The following is a 21,603-nucleotide window of genomic DNA, read 5'->3' on the forward strand; positions in this document are numbered from 1 at the left end:
GTTTATGCTTGCGTTATGATTTGATTACTTCTAATTGCGTTTCATAAGTTGTGAATTCAATTTACTTATCTATGTGAATTACATTGATTTGTGTGTGTTGGTTGAGAGTGCACGCTTAATTATCATGCATAAATTGAATGCTAGGATATAAGGAAATTTCACCTAATCGTTATGGAATTATATTCACAAGTAGTAAAGGTTGATGATCTCAATCGCGTTAAGTAAATTCTTGGCATAAGTTTCATGCAATCATAGTAACAAGTGCTTCGTCAATGCTTATGGTTTTCATAGAACTTAATGATTCTTGCTTGTATCTCTATTATGCAATCATGTAGGGGACTTGTGGGGAATGTTTTGGGTTGTCGTATGCAATCATCCAATTCAATAATGTTAGGAAAATCTGAAGGTTAATTTAAGCGGACCTAATTAACTTGGGGCATTGAGAATTCATGGTTTGTTGAAAAGCAATTGGAAATCGTCTTGTATGCAAGTATAACATGTGTGGAGATGAACCCCTTAGCTAGCCTTCCATTCACCCATTTAAATCAAATTCGTTTTTACAATCTGTTCTAATTTACAAAGTTTGTTTTGTTTTTAAATTCGTCCAAAACCAATCCCCCTTTGTTTTAAAGTGTCAAATTAGTTAGTAAGTGTTTTAGTTTGTGTTTTTAAGTGTCTTAGGTCAAGTTAAAACCAATTTTCGTCCAATTTTGTGTCTAGTGTTCAAAACTGCCCAGATTGTGTTTTTAAGGCAGTTTTGAGTGTTTTGGGGCTGTTTTGAGTCTTTTGGTTTGTTTTGGTGTTTTAGAGTTTAGTTTTGCATTCTTTGAGTCTAGTTTAGTATTTTAAACTTGTTTTTACGTATTTGAGTCAATTCCAAGTGATTTTGCAAACCCTCCTAATCCCCGGTCTAGAACGATCCCTACTTACATACATTGCTACAATTGATAAAAAGAGGGTTTAATTTGAGTGCTAGTTAAATATCACATCAGTAGGAGGAGGCTATCATCCACCACATTCAAAGGCTTATTCGTTTTCTGCTGCTCAGGTACGCTTAAAATAAAGGAAGATATTTGAAACGACCCATGAAGCATGAAAACATTCCCCATGATGCATGAACCCCATATGTTTATATTTTCCTTCCGATATATATATTGTATATGTTCATATATTTGTCACTATATATATTTGTTTCATGCATCGCACAGTTAAATTGTTATGTGGAATTTGTGAGTCTGTATAAAATTAAATTAGAAGCGTATTAGGTTTTTCCTAAAACCTAAAGGGAATTGAAAAAAAAAGAAGGGGGAATGGGATTTGGTGCATCGCACCATCCCTGTGCCAAAAAGGAAAACATGCTTTGGCATGATTTTGGTTTCTTTATTGGGCCTGCAGCCCATGGCCTCTCTAGGCCTGCATCAAAAACCTGCCAGCCCTCGGCTGGGCGCCTTATGCACACAAGGCACACAAAGCCAACCCTCGGGCTGGGCCTCTTGCCCCACAAAATCCAGGCCCCAGCTTCGTTGGGCTCCCTGCGTGACCAACCCGCAAGCCTTGGGCTTGCCCCCGTGACCCCTTGGACCAAAACACCTAAACCAGCTACGGCTGGGGGTTTTGTCCCTCTAGTGGCCTGCAGCTATACCCTAGGCCCTGTTAGGCCCTGCCGTTTTTACTCAAGGCACCCCGTGCCTTCCCTTACCCACGGCGCCCATGCCCAAATTATTTTAGGGCATTTTTCCACCCACAAGCTATTATTTTAGCATTTTAAATAATTTAACCAGTATGTTAATATTATTTGCTTCTACAATCGACCATGTATGGCCCGATTTATTGAATTAATTAAAAGTGACCTGTAGTCCACTAATTTGATAATGAATCCAAAATTATTGACCTGAAGATCACTTTTGGACATTAACAATTCAATAATTTATTTTTATACTTTGAACCGTCACATACTTTCGTAGTACCGAAGCTCTCACACTTGAGTTCCCGAAACCAACTCAAATCCACTACACTTAGTTAGTATATTGCATTCTGTGTTTCTTGCAGGAACCTCTCATTATGAACTAATCGTTCATAAAACTAATTTGAACCTGTAGTTTCAAAATTAGTGCATTTGAAACCTGAAGTTTTCATTCAAAATATACCACATGAAACCTGAAGTTTTCATGCATAAATTAAACTAATACATGTCTATAGAACCTGTATGTTCTACGATATATGTCTATGGCTTACCATATGACTAATCACGTTTTTCCCTCTGTTTTAGGGACATGTCGAACTTGAACAAGCTCGATTTCTCCGCTCTCGAAGTCTTTGGAAGAAACTATCTAAAATGGGTTCAAAACGTGAAGCTCCATCTCACTGCAAAGGGTATTAGAGCCACCATTGAGACACATATTGCCGAAAAACCTGTTGACGAAGCTCAGAAGGCTACTGCAATGATTTTCATTCGAAGACACATCCATGATGCATTGCAGACTGAGTATCTCACCTAAGGGAAGAATTGTGACCCAGCAGCGTCCACCACTCGCACCTAAGGTCCCAAACTTTAAGAACAAGGGTAAAGCTCCCGTTCAGGCCGCTTCTATTGAACTGGATATGTGCTATCGCTGTGGATCAAAGGATCATTGGTCACGCGTATGCCGAGCTTCCCCTGAGGCTATTGCCAAGTATCATTCCCGTCGCGAGTCTAACTTTGCACATGTGGATCATCCGGACGATGCAACCACATCAATGGAGATATCAGACTTCCAGGAGGTATCAACACCTATGGAAGACTAAATTAGACATGTTTTAGGGCATTAGCCCCTAGTGGCCGAACCCACTAGGAGTGGCCGGCCCCTACCCCCTATTTTGCTAGGTTTATGGTTTAATTTTGAACAATTTTTCTATGTATTTGGAATCATTTGTTTAGTTCTGGTTTGTTTTGAATTATGGATTGTTATTGGAATGGATTTTATTTTCTCAAATTGCTTAATTGAATGAATGGACTTATATTTATGCATGTGACCAATTCAATCAATTTATTTCTAGGTATGTCTAGTGGGGAAGTTAGTTGTCTGGCAGATAGTGCAACTACGCACACCATTTTGCGTGAACGACACTATTTTACTAACTTCATACCCAAGAAAGCTCATTTGACAACTCTCTCAGGCTTATCCAACCTGATTGAAGGATACAGAAAGGCATGTATCATGTTGTCTAATGGTACAATCTTTACCATTAATGAGGCACTCTATTCTCCACGTTCTGGAAGAACGTTGCTGAGTTTTAGAGATATTCGAGATAATAAATATCATCTTGAAACCACTGAAGATCATGGTTCTGAATTTCTGTGTATCACTTCATATGAATATGGCCAGAAGCATATTCACGAGAAGTTGGAACGTCTGCCGAGTGGGTTGTACATCACAACCATTCGCAGCATAGAGGCCCACAATGTGGCCGGCTCTATGCCTGAGTTCTAGGACACTTTGTTGCTTTGGCATGACTGTTTGGGACATTCTGGACGTGACTTGATGCGCTGTATCCTCAAATCTTCACACGAGCATAAGTTACATCCACACGTTGGAGTCCCGCCATGCATAACTGTGTTCTTTAGGGAAGTTGAATACTCAACCCTCCCATACAAAGATTAATCAAAACCCTCCTAAATTTTTTCAAAGGATTCAAGGGGACATTTGTGGACCTATCCAACCAACCTGCGAACCATTTAGATACTTTATGGTGTTGGTTGATGTATCGACAAGATGGTCACATGTTTGCTTGTTGTCCACACGCAATACCGCGTTTGCTAAACTCCTAGCTCAAATCATTAAGCTAAGGGCTTACCACCCTGATTATCTGATTAAGTCGATTCGACTGGATAATGCTGAAGAGTTTACATCACAGACTTTTGACGATTATTGCATGTCAGTAGGGATTAATGTAGAACATCATGTGCCCCATGTTCACACCCAAAACGGCTTGGCAGAAGCTTTCATAAAACGCCTTCAATTGATAGCTCGGCCTTTGGTTATGAGAACCAAACTGCCGGTATCTGCCTGGGGCTATGTAATATTGCACGCAGCTATGTTGGTTCGCTTGAGGCCCATCGTTACCCAACCACATTCACTGTTATAGTTGGTCACTGGATACGAGCCTGACGTCTCGCATTTACGGGTGTTTGGGTGCGCCATTTATGTGCCAATAGCACCGCCGCTACGTACCAAAATGGGTCCTCAAAGAAAAATGGGAATCTATGTTGGTTATGATTCGCCATCAATTGTTCGATACTTAGAACCCTTGACAGGAGATCTCTTTACCGCACATTTTGTGGATTGTCACTTTGATGAGACAGTCTTCTCGTCGTTAGGGGGAGATAAGCATGCTAACGTTCCTGTAGAACGTCGCGAATTGTCGTGGTATGCTCCCACTATGTCTCATTTAGATCACCGCACTGTCCAGTCTGAAACTGAGGTGCGACGAATTATAGATCTTCAGAGCATTGCTTAAAGCATGCCAGATGCTTTTAATGATCTAGCAAAGGTGACAAGATCACATATACCCCCTGCAAACACACCTGCAAGGATAAATGTACCCCGTGTACATCAACAGCCCGTCTGGGAAGGCCGAGCCGTCCCCGAAGGTAGGGAGGCCGCACCCTCCACACGACATGATACATTGGCGGCTAGCCAATCATCTGCTCCGACCCTGAAGCGTGGCAGACCCCCTGGTTCAAAGGATTCACAACCCCGGAAGAGGAAAATGACACCAACTAGTGACCCTAGTTTGAATCCGACCATCGCTGACTCATCCGTTCCAACACATGAGGTTATTCTAGATTACGGTGATGCTTCAGATGAAACATGCCGGCCTCCCGAGAATCGCAAGATTTCGGTCCATTACACAGTATTGGATGAGGTTTGTAATAGGAATGAGATGATCGTTGACGATGCATTCTCGTACTCAGTAGCTACTGACATCATGCTTAGGGATGACATTGAACCACGTTCCGTCGATAAATGCCGACGTAGAACCGATTGGTCAAACTGGAAATAAGCAATCCAGGTCGAACTTGATTCGCTTGCGAAACGTAAAGTGTTTGGACCTGTCGTCCCTACACCACCACGCATGAAGCCTGTTGGCTACAAGTGGGTTTTCGTGAGGAAGCGTAATGAGAAGAATGAAATAATACGATACAAAGCACGCCTCGTAGTGCAAGGCTTCTCTCAACGCCCTGGAATGATTACGAGGAGACATATTCCCCCGTAATGGACGTTATAACATTCCGCTACCTTATCAGTTTGGTAGTTTCCGAAATACTGAATATGCAGCTTATGGACGTGGTAATCGCGTATCTCTATGGGGATCTAGATACGGAAATATACATGAAAGTTCCAGAAGGACTTTCATTGACTGGCTCAAATAGTTCTAGACCACGGAACACTCTCTCAATTAGGTTGAAGAGGTCACTCTATGGATTGAAACAATTCGGGCGGATGTGGTATAACCGTCTGAGTGAATATTTGACAAGTCAGGGCTATGTGAACAACGAACTATGCCCATGTGTGTTCATAAAGAAGTCACATTCTGGATTTGCAATTGTTGCAGTTTATGTCGATGACATGAACCTCATTGGTACTCCCGAAGAGCTTGAGGAAATTGCTGCACACTTGAAATCGGAATTTGAGATGAAGGATCTTGGGAAAACTCGATATTGCCTCGGCGTGGAGATCGAGCATTGTTAAGATGGAATCTTAGTACATCAATCGAACTACACCCAAAAGGTGTTACGTCGCTTTAATGAGGATAAAGCTAAGCCTTCGAGCACACCCATGATCGTTCGGACTCTAGATGCTAAACGAGATCCCTTCCGTCCAAAGGAGGATGAGGAAGAGATTTTGGAACCCGAAGTTCCTTACCTAAGTGCAATTGGTGCTTTATTGTACTTGGCTCAGTGCACTAGACCCGACATCTCATTCGCTATGAATCTATTGGCTAGATACAGTAATGCGCCTACACACAGGCACTGGAATGGTGTCAAAGACATTTTCTGCTACCTCAAGGGTACTACGGATTTGGGCTTGTTCTATACCCACAAATCTCCTAGTGTTGCCGCCCCCTATGGATCTAGGATTGATTCTCGCCTTGTTGGTTACGCAGATGCTGTATATCTGTCTGACTCACATAGAGCACGTTCTCAAATGGGTTATGTCTTTACTGTTGGAAACACCGCTATTTCTTGGAGGTCTACCAAGCAAACGCTAGTTGCGACTTCGTCTAACCATGCTGAGATTCTCGCCCTACATGAAGCATCTTGTGAATGCTTTTGGCTGAGAGAAGTGATAGGACACATTCGAAGCACTAGTGGTCTTACATCAGTCGCTGACCTTCCTACGACGATCTTTGAAGACAATGCAGCATGTACCGAGTAGTTAAAGAAGGGATACATTAAGGGAGACAACACCAAGCACATAGCGCCAAAGTTCTTTTATTCACACCAGCAGCAGCAGCATCAGAACATTGAAGTCAAACAAATCCGTTCCCAGGACAACCTGGCTGATCTCTTCACCAAGTCATTGCCCAAGTCTACATTTCAGAAGCTCGTCCAAGGAATCGGTATGCATAAATTATCAGAATTAAATCGCTTGTAGTTTTCTTATTTAAGAAGTTATGTCTAACTCAGGGGGAGTATCTGAAAGCATACTCACATGATCTTAATGTACCCTTTTTCCCTACGATTAGGAGCATTTTTCCCACTGGGTTTTTGCTACCTAACTAGGTTTTAACGAGGCACCCATTCTGGGATGATCATACTCCGTTGAGTTCACTACATTCGTCCAGTTTGACGATTGCTTTAGACATTATGCATATTTTCTTACTTTTCTCCTTAGTCTATGGGTTTTCCCCATTCCTTGGGTTTTACCATAGTGAGGTTTTGTGAGTTTTTACAAATGCATACTTCAAATTAAATTTGAGACTCGCGATGACCCGTTGTGCCGATGACTTCATCAACTATTCTACCTTCTTTGCTGAAGATCTGATGCGATGGTTTGTTGAGTATTTACACACTCAAGGGGGAGTGTTGCAGTTCTATTTAGAATAGGAATATGATTGTGTAAATCCTAGAGAATATGGGAAAGTATTATATATTCCTATTAGAATTAGATTACCTATTAAATGTTGTAATCATAAAGGGAAAGGTATTTACCCTTCCAACTACTATAAATAAAGGCACAATGGGGTGAATCAAACACACCTCACAATTAAATCAATCTCTCTTCTCTCTAAAGTGGCCGGCCTCCCTCCCTCTCTCTAAACCTTAGATTGCTCAATTAAATAGGCCTACAACAATATATATATATATATGTGTGTGAGTGTGTGTGTGTGTGTATTTTACATTAAGAAGTAAAAAGAATATTACTAAATCGCAGTATTAAATAACTTAATCGAGTGTCACTAAGTTCTTATCTAGGATTACAAAAATATGTACTTATCAACCGTTAAAAAATTGGTGGGGATTTGGATATCAACATTTGAATTCGATTAAATGGAGTTCTTAGAGTTGATGGGAAGAGAGATTTTTTCTTATAACCAGTGCATAATTTTAATGGTGGTATTAGTCCAATAAATATTTTTCATGTAACCTTATCAGTTGCATGAGTATCTCTCCACTCCTATGACCTCTATTGCACTGCTAATATATAAACAATTATACATTTAGAGGCTGATTAGCTCAATCAAAAGTAGAATGAGAAAAATAAAAATTCTGAAAATTAAAAAGTGTCAATTTTATTCGGAATAATTAAATGACACATCCCAACTTGAATATCCAACGTAGACACTCGAATCGAAGCGTACTGGTTGAAACCATAATGTAAAAGTGATTTGTAGAAAGTGTGAGAATGAGTTAAAAGTAAGAGTATAAAATAAAGAGTTCTTTAGATATAGACTCTTGCAACTCTTATTTGCTAGACAAAAACTCACCTAGTTATAAACATCCTAATAAAACACAAATTTGAAAATGACTATCGAGTAGAAAAGTAATTGACCAATTATTACAAAATATTTACAACTTGTACCTCAATATTCAAAATAAATGAATAAATATAATTACTCACCTTAATTACAATGAACAAATAGTTATTGCACATATTATCACCCCTAACATATATATGTACATTCAAATATATATATATCTATATCTATATCTATATATGCACAGTACTACATATGTGTTCAAACAAGTTATACTAATTAATCTGCCTATATGTAAATTTATGATGAGCAACAAACATATATTTTGTAGGTAAAATTAATATTGAATCAAATAACATTTCTTCATTATGTAGGTATTTTATTTTGTATGTATCATCATATATATTGGGCACATATTATTATTATATGGTACAAATAATAAGTGAACTAGTATTGAATAAAGTAATATTATTTTTGTATGTACGTACACTAGTTTGCATATATTGGCTTTTCTTTATTATGTAGGTAAATTATTTTGTATGTACTTTACATTTATTGGGTAAATTATTTTACTTTTTTAAGCAATCTAACATTTTAAAATTTGAATAGTAGGTGCATTGAATTAAATAACATTTTTTTGTAGGTAAATTATTTTGCATGAAATTTTACGTATATCAGGCATTTTGTTGTTGTTATACGTGTGTGTGTGAAACAATTTACCTACATTTATATGTAAAATATAATTTGATTGACTAAACTAAGCTAAGCATGTATTATTACATATATTAGGCATGTTTTATTGTTATTATATATTAGGCAATGAATTATTATTTTTTTATGACACACCCCGATCCGGAATGTCCACTTGGACTCCTAATCGAGTTGTGTTGCCTAACACTAGGAAGGTGACGAAGCCATAAAAGTGTGGTGATGTGGAAAATACGAGTAAATTTAAACCTAAAAGTGACTAAATATAAGAGTGCGCATGTGAGCAGGATTGAGCCCATTTCACACGTGATGTCAGAGTATAAGTAAAGTACAGTAAGAGTAAAAGAAGAATTATACCATTGGAAGTATTCTCCTATATCAACATTTGCCAAGAATCATTGTCGACACAAAAATTTTGCCACTAAACCCTGGAGGGGCGAAAAACAAAGGTGAGTGGTCCTAAAAATAAAGCTTTGTAAAATCTTTTCGAAATGTAATAACCCCTCACTGTAAAACAAGTATAGTTTCCAAATATAACATACTACATATTGTATGAAAATACTTACTGTAAACAGTAATATCTCAAAAATGCAATAATTCACAATATTCTGCATATAAAACATATAACATCCAGTGTTCATCAACATATGCTGACACATGAATTTATGCAGAGATATTCTGTCATGAACAAAACTAGGTGTAATAATCATTTACGCTCTAGTACTACAATCACGTGAAGATTGACGCTATGTGCATTACATATGAGTCCTAATTGCCTATAACAATCTAGGACAGGACTAACACTTACCATGGATCCAAGGTGAGCGTATTGATGAGGTGTGAACATGTGAAGTCTAGATTTTTAGGTTTGGCTTTCCTTATCAACAATGTAAGTGTACCACATGCTCAATCTAGCTTTAGGATTTTCTCTATTTATGGGATGTGTTTGTTGGGAAGAAATGTTCAAGGATGTGGCACAACTCACTTCAAAAGGTTTGTTCATGCATGTGCATTTCACGTCTACATTCCTGCTTCATTCTGACTAGCTTAGTTGTCTGGTCAGGCTTGCACGCGATTTCCAACAAGCTGAGCATGTAAATTAAGACCTAACCATATGGGCTTCCTGACTTTTTGATGATAGTCAGATCTCAACCTTTAATCTTTTCTAATCAGATTGTAGGACGACATGTGTCCTTGGTAGGTGAAAAACAAACCAAAGCTTTTGGGGTTAAGATCCCCAGCTAGGGTTTCCTTCTTCTAGGGGTTCATAATTTATTTTAGAGAGAGAAAGTGCCTTCAAAGCTTTGAGCTTGCCTTTTCTTCATTTATGGAACCTTAGCTGCAAAACCAAGTTCATGTATTAAACGCCCAATCATTGTATGTTAGGGTTGCATTGTTTTAAGGTTTTGCATTAAGTTCTTGGTCTGGTTTTAATCTTTAAATCCTTTTTTAGACCAAGCTTTTGGATCCAAGTTAGATTCTTCCCTTAATTGTTTAATTGGAGAAACTGACTAGTCATTTGAATCTAGATTTTATGAGCACATCATAACATCCTATCATTTCTTTGATCGTGTTGATATCGTTGCAACAATGTGAAGAGTTCAAGAGGAGCTGCCACTTCATGAAGATCGAAGGAGTTCATCTCGTGTAAAGCAAGGTTGCATAAAGGTAAAGCTACTCCATAGATAAGGATCTAGGAATTGAGCTTGTGTGGTCTTTGTATGAACTTTGTTTACACTAGTAGATTGGACTCAGTGGAGAGTCCTCGGTTTTTTAATCAAGAGGTGGGTTTTTCCAGCCAAAAACATCCCGTGCAATTTATCGCTTTTCTAGTTTACTTATCTTACTCTTTGCTTATGATATATGTTCATCATTATTGGCAAATAGATAAGTCCATGCAACTAAGATTGTCAGAGTTAAAATGTGCACATAACTGGATCTTAGTTAACTAGGAACACTTCAGTAAACTGAGCCTTGAATTGACTACTTCCGCTGTGAGTAAACTAACATATCTGATCTTAGTTGATGAGTGTTGCTGACTAGTCAGACAAGCACATATATAAATTTTAAATTGCAGGTTATTCCACCTGGTACCAATTTCAAAACATACATGTGAAGGCTGGCCCTAGCCCGGGCGATTTCTAACACTAGTGCAGCATGCACAATGAGCAATTAACTTAAATATGATCATGCCATGGTAATTTAATAGTTCTAATCAATATAATACTATTGATGGCTGTAAATATAATTAAGGCATCCCATAATATTACGCATACCTGTGTATGCCGTATGATTTATAATAATTTCATAATTCTCATCATTATGACATGTCTTATAATGTTAATTTAATTATGGCATCACGTAGGAAATGCATTATTAAATATGTGTGTGTGTGTGTGTGTGTATATATAAAAGAAAATCACAATTACTTGCGAGGTCGCAGCTGTTTGAACTAGAAAAGTCAGAGTCTCCGATAATAATCGTACCTAACCATAATATTGGGGCCCATTAGTAAAATTCAATTAAAATGTTTGAATTTAGAAAAACTGATAGCGGATTTCGAATCAACGTATCAAAATACGCTAAGAAGGTCCTAGACAAAATTTGTAAAAAATTAACGGGAAAGTCAACGATCAACCAAAAAGTCAACCGAGCCACCCAAGCGGTCAATGACGTTAAAAATTTGGAATTTCATTAAGTGGATGCCAAAAACAGATTGAAAGCATCAAAATTAGGGAAACTTATTGATGAAACAACCATTGTTCAAAAGATTTTGAGATCTTTACCCAAGAGATTTCAATCAAAGAAGGCTAGCATTCAAGAGTTTCAGGACCTAAATGAGATCAAGCTTGGAAAATTGGTTGGGAAACTCATCACCTATGAGATGGAGCTTGATATGGATGTAAATGACTCCAAGAAGAGAAAAGAAGTGGCCCTTCAAGGTGTTGTGAACAATGATGGTGTAAGTGACTTGTGTGAGCAATCCTTAGAGGAGCATCTTGCCCTGCTTGTCAAAAAATTTAGAAGGATTCTCAACAAGAAAGGAAGATAGTTCAAAAAGATTAGGGAGTCCTCTAGAAACTCAAATCATCAATTATGGAAAGTTCTCTTTTGGTAGAAAAAAAAAAGAAAATTTACAAGTTGAAAGGACAAATCTCCCTCAAGAGAATCTAGTCTTTGTTTTTCTTGTGGTGGTAGTGGACATTGTGCTACTTGGAGTGAAAGTGAAGGGTCTATGCATTCTAATGAGTCATCAAATGATAAAGAAAAAATTGTTGATTTTGTTGCTCCAATGAAGGAAATGTCTCCAAGGGATGATGATCTTGTGTTGAATGACAATGAGGAGATGACTTATGATGAGTTATGCATTAAGTATGATACTTTATTTGATGAGACTTGTACTACAAAGGTGGAGAAGATTGAGCTGACCAAGAAAGTTGTTGAGTTGCAGAAAGAAAACAAGTCTCTTCGTCTAGTCAAAACTGAACTTGATGAAAATATTGGTTATCTTGAGGCACATATCGAGGAGTTGAATAAGAAGGATTTTCATTACAATGACAAAGAGGAAAAAGATGATGTTATTACTGCTCTTGAAGCTCAAGTTCAAAAATTTCTGGAATCTGAAGAAATCTTGATGAATCAAATTCATGTGTTGAAAGCAAATAAAATTTTGTATCACGAGGCTAATTGAAAACAACTACTTGAGATAAATGAGGCAAATGACAAGGTTATTTGTCTTTACCACTGGGGCTGTAAAAATTGATAAGATGATACGTCTTGGGAAACTTCATAGTGACAAAAGTGGCCTGGCTACGTGGAAAATGGCTTAAGCTCAACGGGTACCAAATCAATATTTGTGAGAGAATCTTTTCCTATGGCACCTAAAGTTAATCCAAGCTTGTAGTCTAGATTTATTCCCACATGTCATCACTGTAGTGAATTGGGCCACATTCGTCCTAAGTGTAGAAAACTTCACTATAGGAAGAATGATACTTTGAAGAATTAGGTGGATCGACTGGTCAATGAAGTCAACATAATTGCTTAACTTGTGCAGTCATCCAGTATGGAAAGTGTGAAGCCTCGCTCCAAATGGGTTCAGAAAGTCTCACACTGGTGCCTTGTTATTCTCAATGTTTCTTCTGCCACCAAACCGAATGTATGGTACCTTGACAGTGGGTGCTCTAGTCACATGTCTAGGGGCAAGGATGCCTTCCCATCTCTTTCACCTTTCAATGGTGGTGGTGTTGTTTTTGGTAGTTAAGACAAGTCCCATGTCACTGGAAAAGGTATTGTTAATATTCCGGTCTTCCTCAACTCAAGAATGTTAGTTATGTAGAAGGGTTGAAGTCGAGTTTCATTAGCATGAGCCAGTTATGTGATGAAGTGGCAGATGAAGTTTGCTTCTTCAAGAAAGGATGTCGAATTATGGACGAACATGGAAAGAATATTTTGGTTATTCTTAGATCTGGATACAATTGTTACATTCTTGATGCTTCAAAGGTTGGTGATTCGTCAAAGTTCAACAAAGCTTTTGATGATGTTATTGTGTTATGGCATAGAAGACCTGGTCATGTTAACTTTAAAGATCATCAAAAATTGTTTAATCGTGAGGCTGTTAGAGGCTTACCTCTTCTTTCAGTTTCTGACTCTTATGTTTGTGGATCTTGTTAACTGGGAAAGCAGACCAAAGTGGCTCACAAGAGACTAAATGATATTGCACCACCAAACCTCTACAATTAGTGTATATGGATCTTGTTGGTCTAATTCAAACATTGTCTATTGGAGGGAAGAAGTATGTTTTGGTAATTGTGGATGACTACTCAAGATATACTTGGGTGTGTTTCTTGAGGGAAAAATCAGATACTTTTCAACAATTCCTCATCGTGTACAAAGTATGCTAAATGAATCTCTAACTAGTCGGCCTTATCTTGTCATAATCAAAGTAATACTACATACACGTGAAGCTGACACTAAGCGCTCACATACAAGTCCTAGTTGCGTAGTGCAATCAAGAGATAGGGTGCCACCTACAATGCATCCAAAATAAATGTAACAGTGCATGTGAACATACACGTGAAGCTGATCCTAGTCTGGACAATGTAAATAAAAGAAACACAATGTAAGCATACATGATGAGTATATATTATATAAAAACATGTCATGGATAATCTCTCAAATCACATGTGTCACAAACCATTTTAACGCTTAAAGCACTTGAATTACCAAAGTAATGGACAATAGTAAAATGATTCCCAAGAAAGGTTCTTAGAGCCCATAAATCACAAAATCGTCAACATATAAAGCATTTGTCGTTTTAAAGTAAAAGCAAAGCATGAGATGATATAAAAGCATCACATAAAATATCTGTACAAGGTAAGTATAAGCAAAGAAAAGCATATTATAAAACTACTTTTGAAAATATATAATAATACAGTTTAGAAAGAAAAACCCACTCACACACACCATAGTCGTAGCCTATGTGCCTGCTCTTTGTAATTCGCAGAAAATTTTCCTAAAGTAATTAACTCAAACGTTGTAACTTAATCAAACACTATGAACTCGAAGCACCAAATTCGGTGTCCCAAATTCGTGTGTCACCGCACGCGCCGCCACACGCCACCGTACCGCCCTACGCACTGGGACACTTCGGTGGCTGAGTTGGTTGTTGAAAATGAAATATTCCATTGCTAGACAAAATATTTCATCACAGTTAACAGTGATGGTGGAAATAAGGTTAACATAATGTACCTGATTTTTTACGGAGATGCTGACGACGTCAGGAATATTTTGTTAGACTCAACGAATTATTTCATTGTCTTTTCCATAGAGAAAGGTTTTCGTCGTAGTCGATCGTTGGCTAGAGTTTTGCCGGAAACTGGGATTTTTGCTGGGACATAAAAATGTTATATTAGAGCCATTTCATATCCGAATTTTATACAAAATATACCAAATTGAAGTTAAGAAAGACTAGATCACCAGTATACCTAATTCGAGGCCAAATGGTGGCTAGAGGTGGCTTGAAATTGGTTCAAAAGCCTTGGTCCAAAAATGGTTATGTTGAGACAGTGGCAAATTCAAGCATACAAACCTCGAGTGGTCTAGGAATGGTGAGTGTTTGTGGCTAGAATTTCCGTCGGGGATATCTCCTAGCCGAAGAGCACACAGCTCCCCGAGAGGTTGGCGCCGATTGATGCTTTCTGTCGGGCTTCTGCTTCACTGGCAGGCTTGTCGGGCAAAGCTTGTCGGGCAAAGCTCGTCGAGCAAGACTGAAAGAGAAGGACAAAGTTAACTTTGAAAGGTGCCTTAGGTATAGGCATTGAGGCTCACAATCAAGATTAACTTTTAAGTGCTCAGGCGTGCCACTGCCATCTTTAGCATGGCAGATGTGAAATGGATGTTGAGTTTTAGTTGTACATATACCCGAGAGGCCGTGTTAGTTATGACAGGTGCCTTTGTGGGGCCTTAGGTGTAAGCCTTGAGGCTTCCAATCAAGAACTAACCCAGTACTCGAATATACGATGTCTGTTTTATTGTTTGCAGAAATGTTATAACCATTATACTTCTGATTATCTGAGCCCGCAGAGCAGAATGAACCCAAATAGGTGCCTTTGTAGGGCCTTAGATATAGGCCTTGAGGCTTCCCATCAAAATTCCTTCCATACTCAAACATTCTACTATAATCATAATATAATAGAAATAAAACTAAGAGATAGATCGATTACTTGCACCCCAAGTAACTTCTGACTTCTTGTTATCAAAGCTTGTCGTGGATGGGTTAAGTCCACATAAGGTTCTTTTTTATGCCTTGAGGCTAAGGACTTTTGAATGATCAATCTTACATGCCCGAAAGCTTAGAACTTAGATCTGGTTTGAACTGTGAAGACATATTCAAATCGGATTCAAGAATTGAGAGAGTCTTTTCATCATCATCTTACTAGAAATAACTTGAATACAACTGGAAGTATATAACATATTGCTAGGCTAATGAATGAAAAGACAAAAACAAAGAGGGTCGGGCAAGGTTTAACCTTGTCGGGCAAGGCTGGTTCGTCTTGCAACTTCCTATCTTTGTGGTTTATCAAGGGGTTTGAGAGCTTTAGAAAATGAGGTAGGGAGTTGAGTTTGCAGAAAGAAATCGATACTACAGCAAGCTTAGGACAAGGTAGCAGAGTTATTACAAATGCTTTTGATGAGGGTTATCCCGAAAGGGATGAAGGCTTGGGCTGACTACAGCTTCGTTTGAAAGCAAATCTGGCTTTTGAGCAGAGTTTGTACTTGTATTTATTTGTTTGATTGAGTGTCCTTATCTCTGATTTCTCTTTCTTCTTTTATAGACACTTCGGTTTGGCCTCCTGTAGCAGTAATTTTACCCGAATGCAACTTGAAAGGTAATGACTCATCAGCTATTTACTTGTACTGCCACTGTAAAGTACTTTTGGGCTGATTAGCTGGCTGGTCTATACCACTTGGTCTCTAGGCAGGTGAGCAAGTGGTGTAAATGATCTGCATCTAGTCGGGAAAGGCCTTTTCTGCCTTCTGGGTTTTAGCTGGGCTTCGGGTTTTCCCTTTTTTCAGACCTCCTTTTGGGCCAACTCCAGCTTGAGCCCAAAGTTCAAGTTTTAACCCAAACAGTGAGGAGTCTACCCGTGGTGTTAACCTCATCCAACTTAACAAGGTTTGGCCAGAAAGCTCGAGAAAAATCCTTCAACTCGCCAGGTATGGATATTGTTAGTTTGTCTATTTGAACTTCACAAATGTGAAGCCACTCTTCCCATGCAAGGTCATAAATGGAACCAGAACAACAAAAGGAATTGAAAGAGGGTAGTCTCGGGCCTTACCTCGACGGAGAACTTGAGAATCTCACTGAATTTTTTCTCGGATTGGGAATGAAGGTCGTGGTTCCTCAGGTCTGGGTTCAAGCTCGAGGGTTTTGCTCATGCTGCTAGGTTCAGGAAGAAGATAGGGAATGAGTTGTAGTGGTTTAATGGTGGTGAGGCTCGTCGGAGTGGCAAGTTAGGTAGTGGTGGTGGTCTCAATGTTTAGGGAACTAGATAGGGATAAGGCGAATGCGTAGAGATAAGAGATAGTGACAAGTGAAAGGAGATGAGTGACTCGAGGACAGGGAGAGCTAAGAGAAGATAGAGGCTTAGTGGGTCCCACTGGATAAAAAACCAAGCAGTTTAGAATAAGGTCTAAGAAAATATCTATAAGATTAAAATTACTAAAATGCCCTTGAACTTTGGAGTTTCATATAATCTTTATTTTAACTCTGAATTCCGTTCCACTTGTGCTCTCGCGTTCATGTCATTGAGTACTATAAGAACATGCTAATTTGATAAGTCATAGGTGTCACGACTGAAAAGGTCAATCGAAGTCAACACATTCCCCTTCTAGGGGCATTTTGGTCATTTCCTGCCTTCGAAAATTATACTATAATTTCTGGAGCGGACTGTAACATTAACTACAATTTTTTTTATTAATTTTTCTAGTGAGGGTGTTGATTATGTTCCTTAGAAATTTAAGATTAAATAGTGAGTGATGACTCACAACTTCTATAGTAGAACACTTGTAATTTTACATCAAAAATCTAATTTTCACCTTCCTCTTTTTGGGTTTTAGACCTCATTTGAATCCTTAACAAAGAGGGTTATGACCTTGACACCACTTTCAGCCAAATGCCCTCCAAATTAAAACGAAAAAAAAAATCAATATTCTTAATTTTTTTTCACTAAAAAAAAGAGAGAGAAGGAAGCCTACCGTGCTTTTTGTGATGAACACCAAGTAACATGAACTGGCTGTGAAAAAGACTCTACAGAAGTACAACTCCATGTTCCAATTGATGAATAACTAGAGGGAACAAAGACATTATTCTTTGTATAATGACCATGTTCCCTTCTATTCCTTTCCCCAATTTTTTGGTACAAATAAATATGATGAAAATGTACAACATCAAAATATGAGAACTTGTATGGCAGAAGTACACAGTCATAGTGGCGCCCCATGCTAATAATACTAGGCATGTTAAGTTTTTCTAAACCTGTCTTTGTATCAAAGTTTCTTTTCACGTGTCCTTGTATCATTGACACAGGACGCCATAATAATAGTATACCTGTGGAATATAAGTTGTTCTCCTAAAATACAGACGGTGTTCTTTGTCAACTGGCTCAGGGTTGGTAGGGACATTATCGAGGCATTAAGAGTTTGGAAAAAATTTAGACTAACCTAGATATGTTAGGCCATCTCCAACTGATTCGGCCAGAGGGCCATAAGGCCAAGAATAGCCCGAAATGACACAAAAACCGACTTCAATAGCGGGCTAGGCCAAAGGGCTCGTGGGCCCCACTAGGCCAAAAAAGAAGAAATGAGCCAATCGGCTGGCCTAAACCAACTAGCCAGCCAGCCAGCCCGGGCCAGTCCAGGATTTTGAATTCCAACGGCTACTAGCTGACGTCAGCTAGCCGTTACATTTGAATTATTATTTTTTTTTACAATTTTATTTTAAATTTTTTTAAATTCTATTTTTTTCCCTATAACTACATAAGTCATGAAACAACATTAAATAACATTAAGTAAACTTAAACAACATTAAACAATATTAAACAACATTAAATAACATAAAACTTAAACAACATTAAAAAAAACATTTAACAACATAAAATTTAAACAACATTTAACAACACAAAACTTAAACAACGTGTAAAGTAAATCACCTTTGGGCGTCATCCATAGGGTTTGGAATTGCTTGGACAAGTGTCGCCCTCTTTAGGTAAATGTCATCTGCCAAGTAATACCCCATATTGTACTGACGGTCATTGATGTAGCAGTCAAGTTAAGGTGATTTACCCTCTGTCAGGTTATTAAAGAGGAGTGAACGCCCAAGAATTGTAATGTCATTTTGGGATCCAGGGACTCTAAAGAAAGCATGCCAGATCCATGTGTCAAACAAGGCAACCGCCTCTAACATAATAGTTGGCTTTCTCGACCTTCCGCTAAAGCCTCATTGCCATCCAATGGGACAGTTCTTCCATTGCCAATGCATGCAATCTAATGACCATATCATGCTCGGAAAGCCATGGTCTTCAACTCTGCAAAGGAGCTGATCCAAATCTTCTTGATTTGGTTCACAGAGGTACTCCTTTTTGTAAAGTTGAACAATTGTGTCACAGAATTCAGGAAGAGTATCAAGACATGTAGACTCAAAATACCATATGTATCATCCATCGCATCAACTGGGGAGGCATAGGCCATCATTCGGAGTGGCACTCGAAATCTGAGACGTAAAATTATTGAGATTCCTTATCGACAAGAAATCTGCAAAGTTATCTACGCGTGTCACTTGAAATCCTATCCGAAAAATTATTGAGATTACATCTTGAAAAATTATTGAGGTAGTTTAATTTAAGTAACCATATTAATAGTTTAATTTAAGTAACCATGTTAATTCAATTAAAATAATAAATTATGTTTGGCCTATGGCCCTTTGGCCCCTTGGTACAGGGCTATGTTTGGCTTATGACCCTTTGGCCCATCGGTTGGAGATGGTAAGAAATATGGCATGACACTGTTCATTAAAATATTAATTTCTTGGAGTACTATAGAGTTAAAACGAGCTCTCTAACCCTTCTTCAGTTGAAGATGACCTTAAATAAAAAAGCAGATTAGATAAAGGTACAACATTAAGTCCTAATTAGTAAACACCCTCCGGCAAACCCTAATCTGTAATTCTTTCAGGTTCTTCTTGTCGAAAAGCTACCTAAAATTAAGGCCAAAGTTATTGATCCATGAAATCAAGTACTCATTGTATCCACCTTTTACCTTTCCTAACTAATTATCCTTTGCGTGTTCCAAAAAAAAAAAAAAAAAAAAAACTAATTATGCTTTGCACATGTTTAGATCTCTAATGGAAGGAAAAGAAATTTATTAGGGACTTTCCTGCTAAGTGGTAAGTTTAGTATGACAAGCGTTGTTCAGTTAAAACGTATCATGTACGACAATCTTTTACTTATAACTAGAATTCTATGCACAAGACAAATTTTTAAAAGGAAAACTAATGAAAATGGCTTGGAAATTTTGAGTTTTAATGATAAGGACAAAATAAAGAGTAAAATGAATAGTACCAGGATTGACTTTTTAGTGTAAAAATGTGGTTTTTCTTTAAAGTGAACAGTACCGGATGCTTTTCGTTAAAATTTCCATTTTTAAATGGACGCTACTTACCACTCAACTTTATCACATAACAATAGATTAAAAGTACATTGAAGTTAGAAATGAAGGTCAACTTTTGGAAATTTGTCCAAATTAGAGAGAAGATGATATAGTGACTGATCAATCTAGCTCATTCAACTTGACATAATTGGGTAGTTGACTTTCATTTCTTGCTTCAACATACTTGGCCGAACACACTAGACACCCCATCAGATCAGATCAGATCAGATCAAATTAAGAGAGTTTTGGATTTGATTGCTCTCAAGCCCAACTTCAGCTTCATGACCCATAACCATCAAACCTTGTACAGGGAACATGCAACACGTTCTGGGAACTACTATTTTGGGGCCACCTTTTGTAGCAATATACTGGTTGTTCCATATGGAAAAAGTGTTGGGAGGTCAGTTGTGTCTACACTACTCATCATGTGATAATCATGACCTCACACTATATGAATTCTTATTTGTAAAAATCTATTCGTGTTTACAAACAAATTATGCTGATATTTGCACATCATTTTTTTGTTGTTGATGTTTTAACGAGTACTCTTTGCAAGGAGTCATACAACGCTCATTTTCGTCGTCCTTCATATGCAGTTCATATAATCAGTGAGTATGAAAGCGAACTTCTGCATACGTGTATGTGGTATGTAAGAAATTGTCCAGCAATGCATGTGAGAGTCCGTGAAAGTAAGGTCATGGTGCCAAGGACTTCCCAACCAACACATGCATTTCAAGATCACTGCAATTGAGTCAGCAAAAAAGTTCAAAAAGTACTACAATTTTGCCAACTGATTGCCATGTTGGCAAAAATTTATTATATATAGACAAAGAAGTTAGGATGCGATCACGTCGATCACATCAAGTTATCAGATTTTCACTTTTATCCCTGAAATACCAAGCAAAGGTGGTAATGCAGGAAATCGAATAACAAAAAACCCAAATCAGTCTACACATTTCACCCGATATTATCTTCATATCATGCAATTAGCAGTTATAAGATACTTTACCTTATTGTGTTTTGCACGGTAAATGAATAGATTGTAGAAGCAAAAATGGGAGAGCCCCAAGTATAAATACCCACGACCACCTTGAACAATCCTTATCAAGAATGTCTGAGTTCTCACTTCACATGAATATGGCCCCTCTCATGGAGCAATATTCTAGACGCGGCATGATCTGCAACATTGGGAAGCCGAAAAAGAATGGGTCGCATGTGAAGTGGAGGCTTGCCGGAGGTGGTGAAAAAAAGCCACCCCGGGATGTCCCTCCCGGTCACTTGGCTGTAGTAGTAGGGGAAGCTAGAAGAAGGTTCATTGTAAGAGCGGGTTTTCTGAACCACCCAGTTCTACGCCAACTGCTAGATCGAGCATATGAAGAGTATGGTCATGATAGCCCTGGCCCTTTAGCTATACCATGTGACGAGTTTCTGTTTGAAGATTTAGTTCACTCTCTTGGAGGTAGAACAATCAGCAATCAGTTCTCCTGCCCCTTCATGGCTTTCTGAGAAGTTTATCACACTAGACAGATTATTACAGCAGTGGTGGAAGCGGCAGCAACAGTTATCTGCGATCGCTATTATTTCTATCTCCATAGAAATACCATTATACCAAGCAAGCAGTAGATAGAAAGGTGCTAAATTAAAGAACTGCATTAAGCATTTTGAGAGACTTGTTGAAAAAAATATATGCATTATGCGGGCCGTTTTCATTTAGTAGCAGGTGAAGAT

The 21,603-nt window shown here is 38.2% G+C and overlaps 3 protein-coding genes across 3 annotated transcripts; all 3 read left to right on the plus strand.

Annotated features, from left to right (window-relative positions):
• The first annotated feature begins 5,819 nt into the window (after positions 1–5,819).
• LOC139189827 (secreted RxLR effector protein 161-like) lies at positions 5,820–6,419 on the plus strand. The gene has a single exon (XM_070809060.1). The coding sequence runs from the start codon at positions 5,820–5,822 to the stop codon at positions 6,417–6,419; it is 600 nt and encodes a 199-aa protein (XP_070665161.1).
• Positions 6,420–9,479: 3,060 nt separating this feature from the next.
• LOC139189828 (uncharacterized) lies at positions 9,480–13,341 on the plus strand. The gene is made up of 5 exons (XM_070809061.1): positions 9,480–9,490; positions 11,386–11,632; positions 11,969–12,271; positions 12,725–12,923; positions 13,007–13,341. Exons 1-5 carry the CDS (start codon positions 9,480–9,482, stop codon positions 13,339–13,341), a joined length of 1,095 nt encoding a protein of 364 aa, XP_070665162.1.
• Positions 13,342–20,985: 7,644 nt separating this feature from the next.
• LOC103449916 (auxin-induced protein 15A-like) lies at positions 20,986–21,381 on the plus strand. The gene has a single exon (XM_008389242.4). It carries the CDS (start codon positions 20,986–20,988, stop codon positions 21,379–21,381), a length of 396 nt encoding a protein of 131 aa, XP_008387464.3.
• Positions 21,382–21,603: the final 222 nt, after the last annotated feature.

The sequence above is a fragment of the Malus domestica genome, chromosome 12, assembly GCF_042453785.1.
Source record: "Malus domestica chromosome 12, GDT2T_hap1".
Lineage (NCBI taxonomy): Eukaryota > Viridiplantae > Streptophyta > Magnoliopsida > Rosales > Rosaceae > Malus > Malus domestica.